Genomic DNA, 25,052 nt, shown 5'->3' with positions numbered 1-25,052 from the left:
AGATCTGGGCCTGAGGGTTCCAGGATCGCAAGGCTGAGATCACGGCGTCTTTGGATCTGAGGATCTCTGTTGGTGATGGCTTAGGGTGAAGTGTCCCGGGGTCAGCGAGCGGGTGCTGAGGATACCCGGTGTAGGGTTGTAGTTTGCGAAGACCTCGGAGGAGCGGGTCCAGGACAGCGCCGACTGTGGAAGATAGGCACTAGGACCCGGCGGAGGCAGCAGCGCGAAGGGCGGCCGGTGTTGACAGCAACGGCCGTAGTCGGTCGGCGTTAGGACCCCGCTAGCCCGGGGTGGGGGGGGCGGTGCGTGGGGCGGTGCGTGTTGACAGCGGCAGCGGCGGCGGAGCCGGGCAGGCGGCGGGAGTTGGCGCCTGTGGTTCCTGCGCTTGGTCCCGAGGCGGTGGCGGGCCAGCGTCCCGGGATGGCCTTCATGGAGAAGCCGCCTGCCGGCAAGGTGCTGCTGGACGACACGGTGCCGCTGACAGCAGCCATCGAGGCGAGCCAGAGCCTGCAATCCCACACGGTGCGTGGCCCGCCGGTTGGGGACGGCGCGGGGCGGCCCCGGGCCGCGAGAGGTTACGGGCGGCCGGGCAGGGAAGTGCGGGCGAGGAGTCGGGCAGGGGTCGGCGGCCCAGGCTGGGAAAGCTGTGGAATGGTGATGGTGGTGGGTCTGAGCCCCCAGAGCTCAGAAGATCGCTGAAGTCCCCAAAGGTCGAGGGTGGGGATCGCAGCCCCTTGGGCCAAAGAGCGGGAGGGGCTCGGTGGTGCCCTGGAGGGGGCTCCGAGCTGGGGTGGGGTTGGGGTCCTGGGCTCATCTTGGGCCTTCAGGTAAGCCGACCGCTCAGGACCCATTCATCCATTTCTGCCCGCCGCCAGCCTTATCCTCGTTGAGGCCTCTGAGCTTCCCTCCTTTCTGCTGGGGGTCTGAGTGGTTGGGGATGAGGGTGTGCCGGGACAAAAGGAAATAGGACTTCAGAGCCTCCTTGTTGGGCCAGCAGAAGGACAGTGCCTGGGATCTGAAGCTCCATTTCCAGGTCAGGTGTTTGGCTGAGGCAGGAGAAACCTTTCCGGGTCTTGCTGAGGCAGGTATATTAATGTGCTCCTTCCCGACTCACACCTGCTATTTAATGGGCAGTAGTAGCATTCATTTGAATTTAAAATCCACTGGAGTAATATAAAGGAATAATAGGTCCTCATAGTAAACACAGGCAGAGTTCATGTCTGTTACATATACTGTCTTTTATGTGGCTCTAAAACCATGGTTGTTTTCATTTGCCTGTACCTTTTTTGGAAAAGCACGCTATGCATTATAATTTACAAATAATAAACCCAGGAACCAGGAAAGAAAACAGGAGTTGCCAGCCAGTGGTACTTTGAGAAATAATGAATGGGAAGAGAGATTCCTTAAATTGTAATGTTTTGTTAGGTCACCAAATAGATTCCAGCTCAGAGGCTTGTTTGTTTACCATAGCAGTGTGTTTGGGGTTCATCATCTGGAGGCTAAGGCCCCACAATAGCCTTCTGTTTGTCTTTGTTCAAGCTGTTCTGGTGACTTCAAAGAGACCTTTTGTTCTGTTGTATTGAAGTGGGACTTTTTGAACCTCAGTTTCCTCTTCTGACAGCCCTGCTTTGTAGGGCTTGGATTCTTCACTGTTCAGTTCCAGTTAGGAGAATGATCATATTAAAAAGAAATACATTCTATTTCATTGCGCATATCTTTAATCCTGCTGTTCTATGGACTTGTAAGAAGGCAGTGTATAGGGTAGAATTTGTTAAATCTTCTGTAATTTGTGGTAAGGGAGTATGAGTTAAGGGTTGAAATTTAGGGCAGGGAATCAAGAATAAATTCTGCTGTTAGATTTTTCACTTTACTAATGGTAAGTAAATCTTATAACATTTTAAGGAGTGGGGTTGCATCTTTTAGGTGTATTTTGTACTGAGAGTAAAGAGAGAGATGCTTATAAATGATCACTTCTTCCAGGAATCATTTCATGGTGGCCACTGCCCCAAGCCATGTGCTCACCTCCACCTTAACATTGATTAGTTGATTATGTAATTACTTCTTTAGTTTTTCTCCCCACCAGGCTGTGAGAGGAGGTGGGACACTTCTTGGTCATTTTTTTCAGTACTAAGTTCTTGGCATCTGATAGGATTTCCTATGTGTTTGTTGAATGAGTAAATGAATTGCAACCTTACTTTGCCTTGCTTTCTGTTTGTGTAAATTGGTAGTGGTAGTGATAAAAATTGGGACAACATGGTATCTGAGGCATAAGTTAAGGGGTCAGCACTTCACAAGGTGGTGAAAGATATAATAGAATTCCTTTTCTATGCAGAGTTTTTCCTTAAGGAATCAAGTAAAATAATTGAGGGTAGAGAGAATGGCAGTTTCTTTAATGTTGACTGAACACAAAAGACAATGACTCACAGGAGACTAGTAGAGGCAGATGTGTTGGAATAAAAAAAAATGTAGCATTGTCTTGCATAATCTTTGACTCTTCTGTGTTCTTGTCATTTTAACTGCAAAATCTGAAACTGAGAAATGTTGCATCAGCCCAGAACTTTACTGAGAAAATTAAATACTGATGCAAGTTTTTTGGACTCTTAATGTCTTCTGAGTAAGTCCCTTTGAAACAGGAATTGTTGGAAATTTGTTTGGAAAAAAGTAGTTGTTGAGGGTGGTATATAGAAGAAAAAGGCATTATTTTCTGTGGGAAGTTTGAAGATAGCTTTCTGGCTTGTTAGATGCAGGGTGATGGTGTCCCAAATTCAGAGGGGCGTCTTTCCTTTCAAATAGTAAATCTCTAGGAATCTGCTCCTTTGCTGCTGGACAGAAATATATAGAAAGTATATTATAGGCCCTAGCCGGTTGGCTCAGCGGTAGAGTGTTGGCCTGGCGTGCGGGGGACCCGGGTTTGATTCCCGGCCAGGGCACATAGGAGAAGCGCCCATTTGCTTCTCTACCCCCCCCCTTCCTCTCTGTCTCTCTCTTCCCCTCCTGCAGCCAATGCTCCATTGCAGCAAAGATGGCCCGAGCGCTGGGGATGGCTCCTTGGCCTCTGCCCCAGGCGCTAGAGTGGCTCTGGTCGGGGCAGAGCAACGCCCCGGAGGGGCAGAGCATCACCCCCTGGTGGGCACAGCGTAGCCCCTGGTGGGCGTGGGTGGATCCCGGTCGGGCGCATGCGGGAGTCTGTCTGACTGTCTCTCCCGGTTTCCAGCTTCAGAAAAAAAAAAAAAAGAAAGAAAGTATATTATAGACAGCCTATGTATGGGTTGGAAGAAGCAAGACATTAATAAGTAAGGGTTTGGGCTGAACTTGCTAGTCTTGTGTCAGTGGTTGGGCGAGTCATTTAACCTTTTTGATGTCTTCTATAAATGGGGTAATAAATGTCCGCTTTGCCTGACCTGTGGTGGTGTAGTGGATAAAGCGTTGCTCTGGAACGCTGAGGTTGCTGGTTCCAATCCCTGGGCTTGCTCAGTCAAGGCATATACAGGAAGCAACTACTGTAAGTAGATGGTTCCCACTTTTCCCCCTCTTTCTCATTCTCCTTCTCTTTCTCTTTCCCTTCTCTCCAAAAATCAATAAACAAAAAAAAATTCTTTTTAAATAACAAAATACAAAACAAAAATATGTCAACCTTGCCTGCCTCTTAAGGTTGTTTTGATGCACAAATGAAATAATCATTTATTATTCAGTGAGAGGAGGGGAGGCTTACCAGGATCCACCATGCAAGCCCACTAGGGGGCGATGCGCTGCCCATCTGGGGCCATGCTCCCGTCCTTCAGCAACTGAGCTCTTCTTAGTGCCTCAGGTGGAGGCCATGGAGCCATCCTCAATGCCTGGGGCCAACTTGCTCCAATGGAGCCATGGCTGCAGGAGGGGGAGAAGAAAGAGAGTGAGAGAGAAAGAAAGAAAAGTGAGAGGGGAAAGGAGAGAGGTGGAGCAGCAGATGGGTTCTTCTCCTGTGTACCCTGTCTGGAAATTGAACCTGGGACATCCACATACCAGGCCAATGCTTTACCACTGAGTCAACTGGTCAGGGCAGATGAAATCATCTTTATGGGGTATTTATAAAGTTCATTGCTTCCTTCTACTGTCTGTTCATTCCTTGGTGACATATATGCAAAGGCTTAAACACATAAAAATGTATTGCAAATAAGCTACTTTCTGTCCATAGTTTCTTTCATTTATTAAGGTTGTTTAGCTTTGGGAAAAAACTTATAGTAGAAAATTTTAGGTTACATGTGATTTAGGATGTATGGTGAAGAGAGGGAAAAGTTTTGTCAATTGCAAAATAGAGATGTCTGAAGGATGAAGAGAACACAGGGTCACCACCAGAAAGGCATGTTGGGTTGAACAACTGGCAGAAAGGGTCCAAGTTGGTAGGTGATTCTGTGCCTGACTGTTTTGAATGATGTTATTTTCACTTTTATGGAGCAGAGTGAATTTAGCTTCAGGAAATATACCAGGCCTCTGCTGCAGGGAAACAAACCTTCTATAAAACCAGAAAGGACGATATTTAAGGAGATATGCTTTTAGTATTTAGGGGTGGGTGGAAAGGGAAGCATTTTCCAAACAAAAGGAGTTCTGGTAAAAAGCCACACAGGTAAGTTGTGGGCAAGTTTGGGAGGACTAAGAGAGAAGACAAGGGAAATCTGTAAGTTCTTGGCTACATGAAAAGGAAAACTTTTGAAGTCAATAGACTGAAAAAAATGCTTGCTTTGCTGAAATGGAAACCAGAGGACAACGACAGTTTGGGAGAGGGTTGTTACCAACCACACATATCTGATTTTTGCTGGTCAGTAGCCTGTGGTGTAATAGCTCAATTTCAGTTTTCTTCTTTTTAAATATTCTTCTCTAAGGTTCATCTGAATCAGGGCCCATTTCCTCTGTATTTAGTGCATTTTCCTGAGAAACAAAAGATAATTTTAGTGATATTTAAGGCGTAACAGAAAAATAAAATCTGTTAAGATCTTTACTGAAAACAGATCTTGCCTTGAACTTTTTGACTTTTTATTTCTGCAGTTTATTTATTCAACAATACTCATTCATTTAACAAAAATGTGTTTGGTGCCTACCTACTGCGTGCCAGGTATATACTGGAGGTGTGGAGGTGAATTACACAGCTCCTGCCTTCATGTAGCTTTTGCTTGATCAGATTCTTAGGACTTCTGATAAGAAGCTGGCTGTAGTTCCTAGGAAAAAACGTAGGGTTTTATGTGAACAGATATTTATATGCTTCGCTCCTTAGAGGAATGATGGGACCAGCCAACCCATGTACACAGCTTCAGTAAGGATTGTGATTGTGAGATTGTTCAAAAGACAGAGTTTTGATTGAGGGTTTAAATAGGTTCCATTGGGCTAAGGAACGCAAACTCACTGCAGGCAGATGGTGGTTCCTCTTTAAGCTGCTTTGAGTTTTCTGGCAGCTTCACATAAAATGCAGCTCTTTTATGTTTCAGCTGTTGGCATCCTGAAAATGGGGTACCTGTACCCAAACATCGTTTTAGAACTCAGAAGTGCTTAAGTGTCTGGGGATGTTGTAGGATGGAGAACAATAGGCTTTTTTCATTGTTTTTCTCCCCTTAAACTGGAAGTCATCCATGTCAGGGACTTCTTTCATGAGTAAAGTGCACATAGGAGGAGGAAATGAAGGTATGACTTCTTTTCAGAGGAGATGAGAGAAGCCCATTGTTTTCAGTTTGAAACTTTGATTTAGGAGTATGGGACAAGCCCTTATCTTGGGTAAGTACTTGGACTTCAAGAGGGAAAGAGTTTATGTAGATTGACCATGTGTCTCCAGCTGATCTTGCTGACTACCAAATTCATGTTAAGTCTGGCTGCTAAAGATCCAGATGCCGCATTGCTTCCCGCTTACTCGAAGAGTGCAGTTGAAAGCAAATGGGGATTCCATTGTCACTGTTGTCTTCAGATAAGCAAGTAGTTATTTTTTGATGGCCAAGAGCAGAGGTCCCCAAACTTTTTACACAGGGGGCCAGTTCACTGTCCCTCAGACCGTTGGAGAGATGGACTATAAAAAAAACTATGAACAAATCCCTATGCACACTGCACATATCTTATTTTAAAGTAAATAAACAAAACGGGAACAAATACAATATTTAAAATAAAGAACAAGTAAATTTAAATCAACAAACTGACCAGTATTTCAATGGGAACTATGCTTCTCTCACTGACCACCAATGAAAGAGGTGCCCCTTCTGGAAGTGCGGCGGGGGCTGGATAAATGGCCTCAGGGGGCCACATGTGGCCCGCAGGCCATAGTTTGGGGACCCCTGGCCAAGAGCGTGCTCTCTTATTAACATGTCCATTTGGGGAATTCATTGAAGAGTAACAAGAGTCTTCCTGTGAAAAGTTTTATTTTTATTTTTTTAACAGCTTTGTATAATGTACATACCTTTCATTTTACACGTTTAAGGTACACAATAAATGGCTTTTAGTATATTCCGAGTTATATATCTCTCACGATAATCAATTTTATAACATTTCTATTACCCCAGAGAGAAATGTTGAGCACCTTAGCCTTTACCGTGGAAATCTTTATAACATTGCAGGTTGCTAAGCTCAGGATAGGTTTTACGCACAAGTTCTTTAGCTCTTTGGACCTATCTCCTTTAAGGATCTCATCAGAGGAACACATTCTCCATATACGCTCATACATGTATTTATATAAGTTCTCAGAACCTCAGTGACCGAAAACTTGCTCTAAGGATGTGGATCACTGTTGGAAAAATTATTAGGAAATGTAAACTTGGAGAATTACATTTTTAGCTGGTGAGATATGTGCATCTAAAAAATGCAGTACACAACCACAGATACCCTACTTTATGAAAATTCTATACTTAGAACAGTGGATGAATTCTGTCTTGTTAGTGTGAAAAACTTGCTATAAGTTGCAGTTACTTGTGCATTTAGGGGTGCATGCCTAGCTGACTTATTACAGAGTGCCGGAAAGCTGGGTGCCTGAGCCCTAGCCAGGCTTCTGCCTGCTTATCACAGCACCTCTGTTTATAAGATCTGAACAGGCTGCCCCACATTTCTTTGATATGGCTCATCAAAACACAAGTCATTTCACCTAACCAGGTGGTGGCACAGTGGATAGAGCGTCGGACTGGGATGTGGAGGACCCAGGTTCGAGACCCCGAGGTCGCCAGCTTGAGCGTGTGCTCATCATCTGGTTTGAGCAAAGCTCACCAGCTTGGACCCAAGGTCTCTGGCTAGAGCAAGGGGTCACTCGGTCTGCTGTTACCCCCCCCCCCCCAAGGCACATATGAGAAATCAATCAATGAACAACTAAGGAGCCACAACGAAGAATTGATGTTTCTCATCTCCCTCTCTTCCTGTCTGTCTGTCCCTATCTGTCCCTCTCTCTGACTCTGTCTCTGCTACACACACACACACACACAGGTCATTTCTCCTCGTTAATTCAGTTGATGCTTTTTTATTTATTTATTTTTTTCAGGGACAGAGAGAGAGTCAGAGAGAGGGATAGACAGAAACAGACAGACAGGAATGGAGAGATGAGAAGCATCAATCATTAGTTTTTCATTGCGCATTGCAACACCTTAATTGTTCATTGATTGCTTTCTCATACAAGCCTTGACCGGGGGCCTTCAGCAGACCGAATAACCCCTTGCTTGAGCCAGTGACCTTGGTTCCAAGCTGGTAAGCTTTTGCTCAAACCAGATGAGCCTGCGCTCAAGCTGGCGACCTCAGGGTCTAGAACCTGGGTCTTCCGCATCCCAGTCTGACGCTCTATCCACTGCGCCACCGCCCAGTCAGGCAAGTTGATGCTTTTTTATGGTGATGAAAAGTAGGGTTGAATGGAGTGCTGGTATGGCAGACTTCTGGATGTATAAACATCAAAGAACCACCGTAGAGGTGAAAAGGAAAGCAGTGTTCATCAGGGGCCTTCCTTTGAGCCTGCCCTTCCCCCAGGTGACAAGTGATTCTGGGCAGGGACTCATTGCATTGTCGTCCAGAATGTGCCCTCGCTATCCCATTCGCAGAAACGGAGGGAAGTGATTCCTGAATTGGGATTGCTCACACTAGACCTCTAGTGCCACACCAGGGGTCTCACCATCTTGGCAGTACCCATTGACCCACCAGAGCACAGGGAGTGGCTGGGGGGCACATTACCATGCTCTAGGCATCTCTGCACATGACCATGTAGATCTCCGCATTCACTAGCAGCCTTGTGCTCTTTATTTCATGAGGACTTCTCGAGCTCTGGCCCTCGGATGAGCACTGTGGTTGGCTATAGGGATATGGTGGTGAGCTGGCCCTGCTCTCTGAGTGGTTGGGCTGCTGAGGGTGAAGAGGTGAGTCTGTGCAAGGAGGGTACATTTCTGCCCCTTCCCTGTCCTTGGATTGTGAGGGCCAGATGAGCAGTTTGTTCACTGCTGTCAGTGTCTTTCTCTTTGAGATATTTTTGTTACTCTAAATCTGGTCTTCCATGTCTATTTATTGATTACTATTTTTTTAAGCTTTTATTTATTGATTTTTAAGAGAGGAGAGAGAGAGAGAAAGGGGCTGGGGGGGAGCAGAAAGAATCAATCTGTGGTAGTTGCTTCTTGTATGTGCCTTGACTGGGCAAGCCTGGTGCTTCAAACTGTGACTTCAGCATTCCAGGTCACTGCTTTATCCACTGTACCACCACAGGTCAGGCTGGTTGCTGTATTGATTCAGTTTCAAATCTGTACAGCCCCTGGCACATAGATAGGAAGTATTCAAATACTTGTTGAATAAGTGCATTTGTTGGATGAATGCAGTTATTTGAGGTGTTCCTGTAGACTGCTGCCTACCGTCTTGCCTACCAAGCTGGGTATGGTTTTCTTTCCATTGATGATCCCAGTCTGTTTTGGTTGAAAATAGCAAGCATTTTACATACCTGGTATTTTTTATTACCCTATTTATGCCCTCCTCTCCAGCACAGGTGAAACTGTAAATAACTTGAGGAAAGGGACAGTGCCTAATTCCCTTGGACAAATTGCCTAATCTCCCAGCGCAGTTTCTTACTCTGTAAAGTGGGGCTAGTTTGGGCTGCTGTGAGGATTAACTGAACTCATGTACATGGAGCATTTCTAAACAGAGGTCAGCATAGAAGCATCAGCTGTTTTGTTGTTGTTTATTACCTTTGAATTTGCTAGAGCACTGCTGGCTTTTTTTTTTTTTTTCTGAAGTAAGAAGCGGGAGGCAGAAAGACAGACTCCTGCATGCACCCAACGGGGATCCACCCGGCATGCCCACCAGGGGCAATGCTCTCTGCCCATCTGGTGCTCCATTGCAACCGTAGCCATTCTGGCACCTGAGGCGAAGGTCATGGAGCCATCCTCAGTGCCCAGACCAACTTTGCTCCAATGGAGCCTTGGCTGCAGGAGGAGAAGAGAGAGACAGAGAGAGAGTAGAGGGGGAAGGGTAGAGAAGCAGATGGGCACTTTTTCTGTGTGCCCTGGCCAGGAATCGAACCCAGGACTTCCACATGCCAGTCTGACGCTCTACCACTGTGCCAAACGACCAGGGCCATGGGTAGCTTTTTAATCACTCAAGTATGTTGAATGGAAAATAGGAAAATTATTATTTCTTTTATTCAGTGAGAGGAGGGGAAGCAGAGACAGACTCTCCCTCAACTATGATCCACCCGGCAAACCCACTAGGGGGCAGTGCTCTGCCCATCTGGGGCATTGCTCCATTGCTCAACCAAGCTCTTCTTAGCGCCTGAGGGGAAGGCCATGGAGCCATTCTCAGCTCCCAGAGCCAACTCACCCCAATTGAGCCATGGCTGCAGGAGAGAAAAAAAGAGAGGGAGAGAGAGAGAGAGAGAGAAAGAAGCGAGAGGGGGAGGGATGGAGAAGCAAATGGGCGCTTGTCCTGTGTGACCTGAGCAAGAATGGAACCCAGGACATCCACACTCCTGGCCAGTGCTCTTACCACTGAGCCTACCGGCCAGGGCCAAGAAAATTATTTATTTAAAATTTTGTCTCATTGTCAGCTATGAGTACTTTACTAACAAATGACAAAAAAAGATCAGTGACATCTCAAAGAACAGCCCTCTCTCCTTTTATTTTTTACCCTGAGGAATACTTTGGACAGCCAGCCTTAGAGAGATGCAGCACAGGGTATCCTTCCCCAGCCTGCCTGGCTGCAGAAGAGGTGGAAGAGGCAGGTGGGCCATGTGGGCTTTGCCACTGAACTGGCAGATGAGCTCCCAGAGGACAGGCCTGGAGGGAGGAGCACAGGCAGGTGCTCATTTCAACTTTTTACCTCCCAGCTTTTATTCATCATGGAGGAACCCCCGCATTGAGACACACATGTTTGACCTTTGGCTACAGAGTGAAAAAATAAAACAGAAAGCTCTCTGCTTTGTTCTTTCCCCTGTCTCTTCCCTTGCCAAGTGACCACACTGACATTTCTGAGGGGATGAGGGCTGGCTGACATCTTCATAATGCTGTTTCCTGAGAAAGGCACTGTGTTCATTATAGCCCAGCTGACTTCCTTTCCCCTAAGTGGATGTGTACCCTGAGGTTGGGCACAGTTTTCTCTGTGTCTATGTCAGAGAGCTGCTAAGGTGCTGGAAACATTAGCAAATACTTATGCAATCTCCTGTGTGCTGTGCATTAAGATAAAAAGATGAGTCCTGGCCAGGTGGTTCAGTGGTAGAAAGTTGGCCTGCCGTGTATATGTCCTGGGTTCAATTCCTGGTCAGGGCACACAGGAGAAGCAACTATCTGCTTCCCCACCTCTCTCTCTCTCCTTCTCCTCCTCCTCCCCTCCTGCAGCCATGGCTTGATTGGAGTGAGTTTACCTCACGCTGAGGATGGCTCCATGGCCCCCCTCCTCAGGTGCTAAAATAAATGGTCCTGGTTGCAATGGAGCAATGGCCCCAGAAGGGCAGAGCATTACCCCCTAATGAGCTTTCTAGGTGGATCCTGGTTGGGTGCATGCAGGCATCTATCTCTTTGCCTCTCTTTCTCTCAAAAAAAGAGGAAAAAAAAAAGATGAATGAAATAGGGAGCTTACATTCTTGCAGAGATGACAGACACCTAAACTAAACAGGAAGGAAGGTATTGAAAGTGCCACCAGTCTGTCTGGTAGCAGTGAAGTTGCTGTGGGGGTGCTTACAGCCACCCAGGTTCCCCTGGGATTTAGGAAACTAGGAAAGGCTTACTAGAGCCTTTCAGAGGACATCCCCACTCCCCAGGTTTTTCTTTAATTTACAAAGTCCTTTCATAGTAACACTGGCTTTGTAAAACCCCTTGTGGAAGTGATTTTAAATCTTAAAAGTATTTTATTCATATCAGTGCATTATTAAACATTATAGTAATGTGTGGATCTTAATTATACTAGTTTTTGCAATATTAGAGACAGTAAGAATTGCGATAAGATGACTAGAACTTCAGCACTGATAAGAGCATTTTCAGACAATTTGTAGAATTACCATTTGTATGATGATTCTACTTGTATTTCTAACTTCTCAGTAACTCCTATTTTGCCATTAACATTCCTTAAGCCTGCCTTTAGTCATGGTCCATTATGGGTATAAACAAATTCATATGTGACAAAGAGTAAAATCAATTAAAAAGCTGTGTAATGGTCAAAACCATGATGTACCAACTAAAGCATGAACACACTCGTCTGACCTCTGTAACCCTCCCACGCTTCCTGAATATACACTCACGGGCTCTTACTCTTTTCCAAGTTAAAGGAAGGAAATATTTAAATAATTATTTTATTGACGGGTTTTTTAAATAGTAGAAATAAAACAGAAGACTTATAGACTCTAAAACAAATTCTGAAGTCCCTTCTAGAGCCTATAGTTGTTGATTTTGTTCTAACAGTAATCCGCCAGACACTGATTTGGGGGTGACCATTTTCTAGTTCTCCCATCCTCGCTACATAGGAATGGAGTTAATTCATTACATACAGTTGAGGCTTAGAGCAGTGCCATCCAGTAGAAATATAATGTAAGCTATGTATATAATTATAAATTTCCTATTATTTAAAGTTAATTTAATATAATCTACATAACCCACTATATCCAAAATATTGTCATTTCGACAGGTAGTCAATCTAAAAATTATTAACATATTTAATGTTCTTTGTTGTACAAATTTTTTTTTAAGTTAAAAATTTTTTTATTGGTTTTAGAGAGATGGAGGAAGAGAGAGAGAGAAGCATTGATCTGTTCCACTTATTTATACATTCATTGGTTGATTTCTTTTTTAAAGATTTTATTTATTGACTTTATAGAGAGAAGGGGGAGGAACAAGAAATATCAACTCATAATTGCTTCACTTTAGTTGTTTCGTCGTGTGTGCCTTGACTGGGCAAAGTTCCAGGCATCCCCAAACTACGGCCCGCGGGCCGCATGTAGCCGCCTGAGGCCATTTATCCGGCCCCCTGCAGCACTTCCGGAAGGAGCACCTCTTTCATTGGTGGTCAGTGAGAGGAGCACTGTATGTGGCAGCCCTCCAACGGTCTGAGGGACAGTGAACTGGACCCCTGTGTAAAAAAGTTTGGGGACCCCTGACAGCGTATCAGATTGACAATCCACTGCGCCACCGCAGGCCAGGCCATTGGTTCATTCTTGTATGTTCCCTGACCAGGGATTGAACCCACAACTGTGGCATATTGGGACAATGCTATCACCAACAGAACTACCCAGCCAGGGCAAAATTTTTGAAATCATGTATGTTTTGCAATTACAACATACCTCAATTTGGACTAGTGCTCAATAGGTTTGACTACTATATTGGACAGCACAGATATTGACAAAAAATAATAACCAGATATATCCAGATTCATGTTATATTAAGTGGAAACAAAGCAAATCATAACAATTGTGTTTAATATGCTTACATTTTTATAAATATGTTCATGTCTGCAAATAAGTAGTCTATAACTGTACTGTCCAGCCACTAGACTACTTTAACTTAATAAAATTTAAAATTCAGTCCTCAGTGGCACTAGCCACGTGTGCATAGTGGCTGCCATATTGGACAACACAGCCTTAGGTCATTGCTTCAAACCGTTGATCTGATTGAGAAAGGCTGAGCCAGAGAGGACCTGCTAGCCCTGCAACCAGTGGGGCTTTGGGACTGTGGAGACCCAGAGCTTCCAGGTTGTTTGTTAATGGTGAGTCACAGGAAAGAGGTTCGTTTATTGTGTAACTGTTGTTAGAGTTTTAACAGGAGCATAGTATGGGAACAGGACAACCCGCTCAAACACTGTTCCATTTGGGTACAACTGAAATTAACTGCCATTTAAACTGCTGAGTACTCCATAAACCTGATGTCTGGTTTAGGCATGTTCATATAAGAATGCTCCTTTCTGCTTCTTCAGAATCTGCCTAATGGTGGGGCTTATTTGACATGGTGAAGAGCAAATTGTTTTCTTACTTATACACAGCTTCTGTGCAGTGCCCAGGTTACTTTCAGCCCTGATTTACGAACAGCAGTTGGTGTACATGGAGTTGGAGGTAGGCTACAAAGTGCAGGGATATTCAAGTCAAGAGGCTGTGGACCAGGCAGTGTTCTGAGAGCTCTACAGCTATAATCATTCATTGTACCCTGACCTGGGTTCCTGTCTGCACTCTGCCCCTCACAATCTCCAGCTTCTTCCTGACTTGATGGACTGGTTCTGCCTGTTCAGCTGAATTCTGTTCATCAAAATGAGAGAATATATGATGTGAAACCATTTTTCCCAAGGCCATAGAAGTAGGAACCACAGGGGCCTGGGTCAGATAGACAGCCTGTGGTTAGGTCTGTTTTTTTTTCTGTTTGTTTGTTTTTTTAAAGGTTTTATTTATTCATTATAGAGGGGGGGGAGAGAGAGAGAGAAGGGGGAGAAGCAAGAAGCATCAACTCCCATATGTGCCTTGATCGGGCAAGCCCAGGGTTTTGAACCGGCGACCTCAGCGTTTCCTGGTTGACGCTTTATCCACTACACTACCACAGGTCAGGCAGGTCTGTTTTTATGTTGTTGTTTTTTTTGTTTTTTTGTTTTTTTTAGTGAGAGAGAGAGACAGGAAGGGAGAAAGATGAGAAGCATCAATTTTTGATTGCAGTACCTTAGTTGTTCACTGATTGCTTTCTCATATGTGCCTTGTCCGGGGGCTCCAGCTGACCCATTGACCCCTTGCTCAAGCCAGTGACCTTTGGGCTCAAGCCAGTGACCATGAGGTCATGTCTATGATCCCACCCTCAAGCTGGTGACCTTGCACTCAAGCTAAGTCAGCCCATGCTTAAGCCGGCGACCTCAGGATTTCAAACCTGGGTCCTCTGTGTCCTAGGAAGACACTTTATCCACTGTGACACTGACTGGTCAGGTGTGAGGTCCATTCTTTTCTCTTACACTTAGAAGAGTGCACTTGTTTAAGTTTCTTTGAGCCTTGGGGTTCTTATAAAAGACAGATAGTGACACCTCCATGCGTTGCTGGAAGATGCAGTAAACTGAGAAACGGAAAGCTCAGAGTAAGTGCTCCATAAACATAGCAGTTACTACTTGGAGCTCTGAGGAGATAGGCAGCAGTGTGGCTTGTACAATCACATGGCTGGTTATAAATTGGAACTCGTGTCTCAGAAAACAGTGATGGCTTACGTAGAATAAATTTATGTGTTATCAGCCTTCTGTTATCCTTAGTGATGGTGACTGGTTCTACTACAAATTACTGAAACTAGTAGGGGCGCCCCTTATTTGACTTCAACTCATAGTTTAAAGCTTCTTTCCCACCAAATGTTATACAACCCTTGATGCAAATGGAAGGGTTAATTCCTTTGGTTACTTTTATTTATTTTATTTATTTATTTATTTATTTATTTATTTATTTTTCAGGGACAGAGAGAGAGTCAGAGAGAGGGATAGACAGGGACAGACAGACAGGAATGGAGAGATGAGAAGCATCAATCATTAGTTTTTCGTTGTGCCTTGCGACACCTTAGTTGTTCTGGCCGGTTGGCTCAGTGGTAGAGCGTCAGCCTAGCGTGCAGAAGTCCCGGGTTCGATTCCCGGCCAGGGCACACAGGAGAAGCGCCCATTTGCTTCTCCACCCCTTCCCCTCTCCTTCCTCTCTGTCTCTCTCTTCCCCTCCCGCAGCTGAGGCTCCATTGGAGCAAAGATGGCCCAGGCGCTGGGGATGGCTCCTTGGCCTCTGCCCCAGGCGCTAGAGTGGCTCTGGTCACAACAGAGTGACGCCCTGGAGGGGCAGAGCGTTGCCCCCTGGTGGGCAGAGCGTCACCCCTTGTAGGCGTGCCAGGTGGATCCTGGTCGGGCACATGCGGGAGTCTGTCTGACTGTCACTCCCCGTTTCCAGCTTCAGAAAAAAAACAAAACAAAAAAAAACAAAAAAGTTGTTCATTGATTGCTTTCTCATATGTGCCTTGACCACGGGCCTTCAGCAGACTGAGTAACCCCTTGTTTGAGCCAGTGACCTTGGGTCCAAGCTGGTGAGCTTTTGCTCAAACCAGATGAGCCTGCGCTTAAGCTGGCGACCTCGGGGTCTCGAACCTGGGTCCTCGGCATCCCAGTCCGATGCTCTATCCACTGCGCCACCGCCTGGTCAGGCTTTTTTTTTTTTAACAGAGAGAGAGAGAGAGAGAGACACAGACAGACAGATAGGGAAAGACAGAAATAGAGAAATGAGAAGCATCAATTCTTCATTGCGGCACCTTAGTTGTTCATTGATTGCTTTCTCATGTGCCTTGACCAGGGGGCTACAGAAAAGCGAGTGACCCTTGCTCAAGCCAGTGATCTTGAGCTTCAAGCCAGCGACCATACCTTTGGCTACTTTCCTTTTCTGGTTTCCCGGTCTCCCTAGCACAGTAAAAGTGCTGAAGAGTTTTTTGTTTGTTTGTTTTTTTGTATTTTTCCGAAGTGAGAAGTGGGGAGGCAGACAGACAGACTCCTGCATGCACCCCACCGGGATCCACCCGGCATGCCCACCAGGGAGCAGTGCTCTGTCCATCTGGGCAGCTGCTCTGTTGCGACTGGAGCCATTCTAGTGCCTGAGGCGGAGGCCATGGAGCCATCCTCAGCGCCTGGGCCAACTTTGCTCCAATGGAGCCTTGTCTGTGCGAGAGGAAGAGAGAGACAGAGAGGAAGGAGAGAGGGAAGGGTGGAGAAGCAGATGGGCATTTCTCCTGTGTGCCCTGACTGGGAATTGAACCTGGAACTTCCATACACCAGACTGACTCTCTACCGCTAAGCCAACCAGCCAGGGCCAATGCTAAAGAGTTTTTAAATGACTAAAAGTTACCTTGTCAAAGGAAAAGATGGTAGTTTACATTTATCATTGCTCTTATCCAAGTTCAGATAATCTCAGTCTTTATCACTCAGGACTCATATTAAAGTAGCATGTATTAATTTACATGTGTACCAAACCAAGGAACTTTAAAAAATATGTTTTTCCTGTTTATAAGAGTAATATATGCTTTTTGAGGATATCCTGGAAAACACAAAAAAATAGCTAAGAGAATTTATTTATTTTTATTTTTTAATTTTTATTCTTTTACAGAGACAGAGAGAGAGTCAGAGAGAGGGATAGACAGGGACAGACAGACAGGAATGGAGAGATGAGAAGCACCAATCATTAGTTTTTCGTTGCACATTGCAACACCTTAATTGTTCATTGATTGCCTTCTCATATGTGCCTTGACCGCGGGCCTTCAGCAGACCGAGTAACCCCTTGCTCGAGCCAGCGACCTTGGGCTCAAGCTGGTGAGCTTTTGCTCAAACCAGATGAGCCCTTGTTCAAGCTGGCGACCTTGGGGTCTCGAACCTGGGTCTTCCGCATCCCAGTCCAACGCTCTATCCACTGCGCCACCGCCCAGTCAGGCAGCTAAGAGAATTTAAACCACATGTAATTTTACCTCCAGAGACAATTGCTGTTACCATTTGGTGTAGTTCCCTCTTTCTGTCAAAGTTATCATGGAATTTTTCATCCTTTTTTCATATTTAATATTATAGCATACACCTTTCCCCATATAATAAAAAATTATTTTAATATATTTTAAGGGCTTGGGTATTCTTCCACAAAGTGGATCTTCCATAAATGACTTATCCTTTCTCTTATTGCTGATGCCCCAAGATATTTTAGAGGCAGGCTATTAGCCCATTTGAAAGTGAACATAGAAGCTGGGACAAGAGAGGCTGGAGCAACAGTATTCCCTATTAGAAATCAGAGACTGATACAATTGTTTCCCCTGTGCAAGGAAAATGGTTGCTTTTTCTTGTTCTTCCCTGCTCTTCCTGGTGCTGCTGCTCTCTCCTGTGCTTGCTGATTAAAGCCTGGTGTACTGCTCACTCGCAGATACCTTGCATTTGCTGTTTTCTCTCTGCAGAAAAGAAAAGTCGCAAAGCGGCCTTTGTGCCGGATGCTCTACATAGACGACCTTGTCTAATATGCACTGCAACCCTGTCGGAAATGTATGGTCTTGCAGATGAATAAACTGAGGCTCAGAGAAGTTAGGTCACAAAAACTAGTAAGTGGCAGCTGAGTTTACAATCAGGTCTCTGTAAATGGAAAGCTGTTGCCCTTTCCCCCTGGGAACTTGTGAGGTATTATGGGAGACAGGTGTACATTGTGGGTGATCATCATGTCACAGTGACCAGCTACTCCTCCAGGCTCCAGAAGGACTCCTGGTGGCCTATCTTTGAGGCAGTGGCAAATGGGGGTAGGTAGAGAAGTGGCCCCAGGAGCAGGAGGAGCATGTTGGCCCTTGCAGGTGCTGGGGTTAGTACCCACTGAGGGCATGAGGGATGGGGCGTTGCCACCTTAGCTACGAGAAAACACATAAAATCATCTCCAACCAGCATGCACTTTGTGTTTTAACTGTATTTTTAAGCCAGTTAAATATATGGGGGGCAGTTTTCTGAGATTATTTTCACCACATTGTTTCTATACTTTTAGAGTGTTCGGCCAACGGATGGGAGTATTATTAAACAAGTGAAGGTTATATTTTGTTTTTAATTACTACCTATTTAAAATGTAATGTAAAATGAGCCTCAGATTATTGAGGTTTTTTTTTTTTATTGCTTTGATATAAGATGGAATACTGAGTTTCTGTCTTACAAATTATATAACTTGCTTTGGCATCATTTAAGGGTCGTTGTACTGTACAGAGAGCTACAGGAGCTGCTATTTAAAATGCTGTGTCCATTCTGTAGTCCCATCTGAGGTCAGAAGAATGTGTGAGTGCTGCTCTGTAGCATTACTCCTTGCTGGAGCATGGCTGTCTTTGAAGTCGCTGTGGAGACTAGCTCCCCTGGCAGGGCAGAAGACCATCCTGCAGAGAAGAGCAAAGAAGAGCATGGACATCAAAAGGCTGTGAGAAGGAAGAAGCCTGAGCTATGGGGGATAGGGCCCCGCCGGCTCACTGCAGGAATCAAAGCGTGCTTGTGCTGTGTTCCCTGACCCATCTGTGAACACAGGGTCAAAGCTGGAGAATTTGTTTTGCATAAATTTAAAGCACACAGTTCTATGATTCTGTCAGATTTTAAGTGAAATTTATTTCAGTTGTAAAGGAGATACGCTTGATTTCCCTCACCTGCCACAATGTAAGTTTAAATAATGGTGATTCTGTGGATGCCTTTAAAACCCTTAATGTTCTCATTTTTTATTTTGGGAGGTGGTGTTGTACATTATTAAATTGCACGGTAGTTAAAATAAAACAAAGGTACATTTCAGCACTAAAAATCTACAGCTGCGCCTGACGTGTGATGGTGCAGTGGACAGGACATTGACCTGAAACACTGAGGTTGCTGGTTCAAAACTGTGGGCTCACCTGGTCAAGGCTCATATGGGAGTTGATGTTTCCTGCTCCTCCCCCCTTCTCTACTTCTCTTCCCCTCTCTAAAGTGAATAAATAAAATCTTTAAAAAAATCTACAGCTGAGACAATGATAAATATGAATATTTTGCAGAGCAAGAAGTAATCATTAATTTTAAGTGAGATATTAAGGACTGTAAGCAGCCAGATAGTTGGCAAGTGAGCTGAGCACAGGTCATCCTATGACTCAGAATTTCCTTAGAAACCTTGCTGTCCTTTGGGAGATGCCACCACTGCCCATGAGCTGCAGCTGTTGTACTGTGATACTATGGGTCTGAATATCCATTTTAGTCTGAGGGCTTGGCAGATTACTTGGAAATTTTCCTGAGACTGCTATTTGACTTACCTGGGTGGAAGTGCACATAAAAAAGAGCAGTATGGGCCCTGGCCAGTTGGCTCAGTGGTAGAGCGTCGGCCTGGTGTGCAGGAGTACCAGGTTCGATTCCCAGCCAGGGCACACAGGAGAAGCACTCATCTGTTTCTCCACCCCCCCTTCCTCTCTGTCTCTCTCTTCCCCTCCCACAGCCAAGGCTCCATTGGAGCAAAGTTGGCCCGAGCGCTGAGGGTGGCTTTGTGGCCTCTGCCTCAGGCACTAGAATGGCTCTGGTCACAATAGAGCAACGCCCCAGATGGGCAGAGCATCGCCCCCCCCCCCCCCCCCCCCCCCCCCGTGAGCATGCCGGGTGGATCTCGGGCGGGCGGGCGCATGCAGGAGTCTGTCTGACTGCCTCCCAGTTTCCAACTTCAGAAAAATACAAAAAAAAAAAAAAAAAGGGGCAGTATGGACTGACCAGATGGTGGTGCAGTGGAAAGAGCATCAGACTGGGACGCAGAGGACCCAGGTGAAACCCCAAGGTCACCAGCTTGAGCATGGGTTCATCAGGCTTGAGCACAGGCTCACCAGCTTGTGCCAGGGGTTGCTGGTTTGAGCCCAAGGTCGCTGGCATCAGCCCAAGGTCACTGGTTTGAGCAAGGCGTCACTCGGTCTGCTGTAGCTCCCCGGCCTAGGCACATATGAGAAAGCAATCAATGAACAACTAAGGTGCCACAACAAAGAATTGATGCCCTGTCTCTGTCCCTATTTGTCCCTCTCTCTGTCTCTGTCACAAAAATAAAAAGAGCAGTATGTTTGCTCCTTTCCAGAGGTGCAAGCCATCAATCAGCAAATACTCATCAGTGAGTGCTTTTTCTTTTCAATTCAGTGAGAGAAGGGAAAGCAGAGACAGACTCCCTCATGTGCCCTGACTGGGATTCACCTGGCAAGCCCACTAGGGAGCAATGTTCTGCCCATCTGGGCATTGCTCTGTTGCTCAGCGACCGTTATTTTCTTAGTGTGTGAGGCAGAGGCCATGGAGCAATCCTCAGTGCCCAGGGCCAACTCACCCCAATTGAGCCATGGCTGCAGGAGAGGAAGAGATAGAGAGAAGCGAGAGGGGGAGGGGTGGAGTAGCAAATGGGCGCTCCTCCTGTGTGCCTTGACCGGGAATCGAACCAGGACATCCACACACCAGGCCAATGCTTTACCACTGAGCAAACCGGCCAGGGCATTAATTAGTGCTTGTCATGATTCTGCTGTTGGCCTGACCTTGTGCTGGTCGCTATTTGGAGTACAAAGAAATGTGTGATTCCAGTTCATGAAGAACTTAATCCAGTTGGAAAGATTTCCTAATATAGACAGACATGGGGCAAAAATAGCAATAACACGATTAAAAGGCTGAACTAGGTTTTGAATAGGTAGAACACCAAAGCAAGGGGAATAAGAGGTGTTTAGATAGAAAAAGTCTGACTGAGAAGGGGAGGATTTGAGTAGAAAGAAAGGTTTAGTACAGTTTGACCAGATGGTAGAACATGGAAGCTAGGCAGAGGAGTTTGGGTTTTTTCCTATGGCCAGTGGGATCCTTGAAAGGTTCCTGAGCAGGGAAGTATTAGATGTCTAGCTAGGTCACTTGCAGTCAATATTCTTTTTCTTTTATTTTTAATTCATTGATTTGAGAGAGAAAAATTGATTTGTTGTTCTATTTAGTTGTGTATTCATTGGTTGATTCTTGTATGTGCCCTGACCTGGGATCAAACCCACAATCTTGGCATATCTGTGTTCAGCACTCTTTGTAGGGCTTTTTTTTTTTTTTTTTTTTTAAGAGGAGGAGGAGGAAGCAGAAGATTTGGGAATGAACCTAGAGGAGTGGTGTGGTTAGTGGGCGCTGGAGACCTACCTCCTAGCTCAGATCCACCACTTCCTAGTCAAGGCATCTGTCCTCAGAGACTCATTTCTCCAGCTGTAAATGAGGGAAAGGGCCCTCTCATGCTCCCCTCAAAGGGCCATTGGCAGATTATGTGAGTGGTGTCTGTGGAAGCCACCACTTAAGGTCCCAGTTTAGGGGATATTTTGAGGGTATCTACTGTGCCCAAGGAGAAAGGAGATTGGAGTCCTCATGAAGAGGCAGGGTGTTATGTAGGTGGAGGAGACAGGTTTATTTAGTAGGTGCTTGATTTGTTTCCTTCCTCTCTTCAGAAGGTGTCTATTTTTGCAGTGTGAAGCTGCTTCCTATATAAGAGGTTTGGGAACTGTGATTCTCACCTCAGGCAGCACAGTAGAATCACCTAGGGAAGTGGGGTTTTTTTTGTTTGTTTGTTTTCCACCTGGGGAAGTTTTAAGACATACTAATGCCTGAGCCTCAGCCCAGACTAGTTAAACCAGCATCTCAGGACAGTAGGGTCTATGTAGGCATCTTTTAAAAAAAGTTCTCGGCCCTGGTCGGTTGGCTCGGTGGTAGAGCGTCGGCCTGGAGTGCCGAAGTCCTGGGTTCGATTCCCGGCCAGGGCACACAGGAGAAGCGCCCATCTGCTTCTCCACCCCTCCCCCTCTCCTTCCTCTCTGTCTCTCTCTTCCCCTCCCGCAGCCGAGGCTCCATTGGAGCAAAAAATGGTCCGGGCGCTGGGGATGGCTCCTTGGCCTCTGCTCCAGGCGCTAGAGTGGCTCTGGTTGCAACAGAGCGACGCCCTGGATGGGCAGAGCATCACCCCCTGGTGGGCGTGCCGGGTGGATCCTGGTTGGGCGCATGCGGGAGTTTGTCTGACTGCCTCCTTGTTTCCAGCTTCAGAAAAATACACACACACACACAAAAAGTTCTCTAGGTGATTCTAGAACAGGGGTCCCCAAACTTTTTACACAGGGGGACAGTTCATTGTCCCTCAGACCGTTGGAGGGCCAGACTATAAAAAAAAAACTATGAACAAATCCCTATGCACACTGCACATATCTTATTTTAAAGTAAAAAAAAACGGGAACAAATACAATATTTAAAATAAAGAACAAGTAAATTTAAATCAACAAACTGACCAGTATTTCAATGGGAACCATGGGCCTGCTTTTGGCTAATGAGATGGTCAATGTCCGGTTCCATATTTGTCACTGCTAGCCATAACAAGTGATGCAAGTGTGCATCAGTTAGTCTAGATCTGGTTGGAGATTTCAGATGTTTCATTCTGGAAAAAGTCTGTTCACAGACATAGTGCTGCCAAAGATGGTTGCCATTCTGAGTGCATGGTTCCTCAGATTAGGATATGTCTCAGAGGGGACAGATGCATAGAAATTAGGCAAGCTGCTTGACTTGAATGCGTCTTTCAGAGAGTCACAATTCTGTAGTTCAGCCAGTTCCATTTGGTAAATTGTATCCACATTTTCAATGTCAATAGAAAATGGGTTATGGAAAAGCTGTATGTCCTGTTCATGGAGATGAAACTCTTTAAATCTGAATTGGAACTCCTTTTGCAACTTTTCCAGTGAATCCAGACGTATTTCTTTTGGGAATGCAATCAAGGTTTTTTCTGCTAACAGATTTTTTTTTTTTAATTAAATTTAATGCAGTGACATTCATAAATCAGGGTACATATGTTGAGAGAAAATATCTCTAGATTATTTTGCCATTTCATTGTGCTGTATACCCCTCCTGCAAAGTTAAATTGTCTTCTGTCACCTTCTATCTGGTTTTCTTTGTGCCCCTCCCCTCCCCTAACCCCTCTCTCCTTCTTCACCCCCTCCCACCTCCCCCAACCCCCCCGCCCCTGTTGCCATCACATTCTTGTTCATGTCTCTGAGTCTCGTTTTTATGTCCCTTCTATGTATGGATTCATCTCAGTTTTTTTTCTGATTTACTTATTTCACTCCGTATAATGTTATCAAGGTCCATCCATGTTATTGTAAATGATCCGATGTCATCATTTCTTATGGCTGAGTAGTATTCCATAGTATATATGTACCAAAGTTTTTTAATCCACTCGTCCTCTGACGGACACTTGGGCTGTTTCCAGATCTTCGCTATTGTGAACAATGCTGCCACAAACATGCGGGTGCATTTCTCCTTTTCGAGCCGTTCTATGGTGTCCTTGGGGTATATTCCTAAAAGTGGGATAGCTGGGTCAAAAGGCGGTTCGATTTTCAGTTTTTTGAGGAATCTCCATACTGTTTTCCACAGTGGCTGCACCAGTCTGCATTCCCACCAGCAGTGCAGGAGGGTCCCCTTTTCTCCACATCCTCGCCAGCACTTATTCTGTGTTGTTTTGTTGATAAGCGCCATTCTGACTGGTGTAAGGTGATATCTCATTGTGGTTTTAATTTGCATTTCTCTAATGATTAGTGATGTTGAGCATTTTTTCATATGCCTATTGGCCATCTGTATGTCCTCTTTGGAGAAGTGTCTATTCATCTCTTTTGCCCATTTTGGATTGGGTTGTTTGTCTTCCTGGTGTTGAGTTTTACAAGTTCTTTATAAATTTTGGTTATTAACCCCTTATCAGACGTATTGTCAAATATGTTCTCCCATTGTGTAGTTTGTCTTTTTATTCTGTTCTTGTTGTCTTTAGCTGTGCAAAAGCTTTTTAGTTTGATATAGTCCCATTTGTTTATCCTGTCTTTTATTTCACTTCCCCGTGGAGATAAATCAGCAAATATATTGCTCCGAGAGATGTCGGAGAGCTTACTGCCTATGTTTTCTTCTAAGATGCTTATGGTTTCATGGCCTACATTCAAGTCTTTTATCCATTTTGAGTTTATTTTTGTGAGTGGTGTAAGCTGGTGATCTAGTTTCATTTTTTTGCAGGTAGCTGTCCAATTTTCCCAACACCATTTGTTAAAGAGGCTGTCTTTACTCCATTGTATTTCCTTACCTCCTTTGTCAAATATCAGTTGTCCATAGAACTGTGGGTTTATTTCTGGGTTCTCTGTTCTATTCCATTGATCTATATGCCTGTTCTTATGCCAGTACCAGGCTGTTTTGAGTACAATGGCCTTGTAGTATAACTTGATATCAGAAAGTGTGATACCTCCCACTTTATTCTTCTTTTTTAAGATTGCTGAGGCTATTCGTGTCCTTTTTTGGTTCCATATAAATTTTTGGAATATGTGTTCTATATCTTTGAAGTATGTCATTGGTATTTTAATTGGTATTGCATTGAATTTATAAATTGCTTTGGGTAGTATAGACATTTTAATGATGTTTATTCTTCCTAACCATGAGCACGGTATATGCTTCCACTTGTTAGTATCTTCCCTGATTTCTTTTATCAATGTTTTGTAATTTTCCGAGTACAAGTCTTTAGTCTCCTTGGTTAAGTTTATTCCTAGGTACTTTATTTTTTTGGTTGTAATTGTGAAGGGGATTGTTTCCTTAATTTCTCTTTCTGACTGTTCATTGTTGGTGTATAAAAATGCTTCTGATTTCTGAGTATTGATTTTATATCCTGCCACTTTGCTGAATTTATTTATCAGGTCCAGTAGTTTTTTGACTGAGACTTTAGGGTTTTCTATATACAATATCATATCATCTGCAAATAATGATAGTTTTACTTCTTCTTTTCCAACTTGAATGCCTTTTATTTCTTCTTCTTGTCTGATTGCTGTGGCTAGGACTTCCAGGACTATGTTAAATAAGAGTGGTGAAAGGGGGCACCCCTGCCTTGTTCCTGATCTTAAGAGGATTGCTTTTAATTTTTGCCCATTGAGTATGATGTTGGCTGTGGGTTTCTCATAGATGGCTTTTATCATGTTGAGGTATGTTCCCTGTATTCCCACTTTGCTGAGAGTTTTGATCATGAATGGGTGCTAGATTTTATCAAATGCTTTTTCTGCATCTATTGAAATTATCATATGGTTTTTCTCCTTCTTTTTGTTTATGTGATGAATCACATTGATTGATTTACGAATATTGTACCAGCC

At 44.8% G+C, this 25,052-nt stretch overlaps 1 protein-coding gene and 1 non-coding gene across 11 annotated transcripts in view; both read left to right on the top strand.

The window, feature by feature from the left end:
- Positions 1 to 298: 298 nt before the first annotated feature.
- The window catches only part of PXK (PX domain containing serine/threonine kinase like), a 115,031-nt gene continuing 90,277 nt past the window's right edge, over positions 299 to 25,052 (top strand). For 6 of the 10 annotated variants that reach the window (XM_066244571.1, XM_066244570.1, XM_066244579.1 and 3 more), the window contains exon 1: positions 300 to 522. In XM_066244571.1, coding sequence (XP_066100668.1) covers positions 421 to 522 — 102 coding nt within the window. In that variant the 5' untranslated portion in view covers positions 300 to 420. Of the gene's footprint in view, positions 523 to 25,052 lie in introns of all 10 variants that reach the window. The other 4 variants (XM_066244576.1, XM_066244574.1, XM_066244569.1 and 1 more) reach the window with 2 other exon arrangements.
- Positions 21,587 to 21,662, top strand: TRNAS-GGA (transfer RNA serine (anticodon GGA)). Its single transcript has one exon. It is a non-coding gene; the product is annotated as a tRNA-Ser (tRNA).

Source organism: Saccopteryx bilineata, chromosome 10 (assembly GCF_036850765.1).
Source record: "Saccopteryx bilineata isolate mSacBil1 chromosome 10, mSacBil1_pri_phased_curated, whole genome shotgun sequence".
Classification (NCBI taxonomy): Eukaryota; Metazoa; Chordata; class Mammalia; order Chiroptera; family Emballonuridae; genus Saccopteryx; species Saccopteryx bilineata.
The sequence above is the reverse complement of the archived record's forward strand: the minus strand, read 5'-3'. Positions and strand labels throughout refer to the sequence as shown.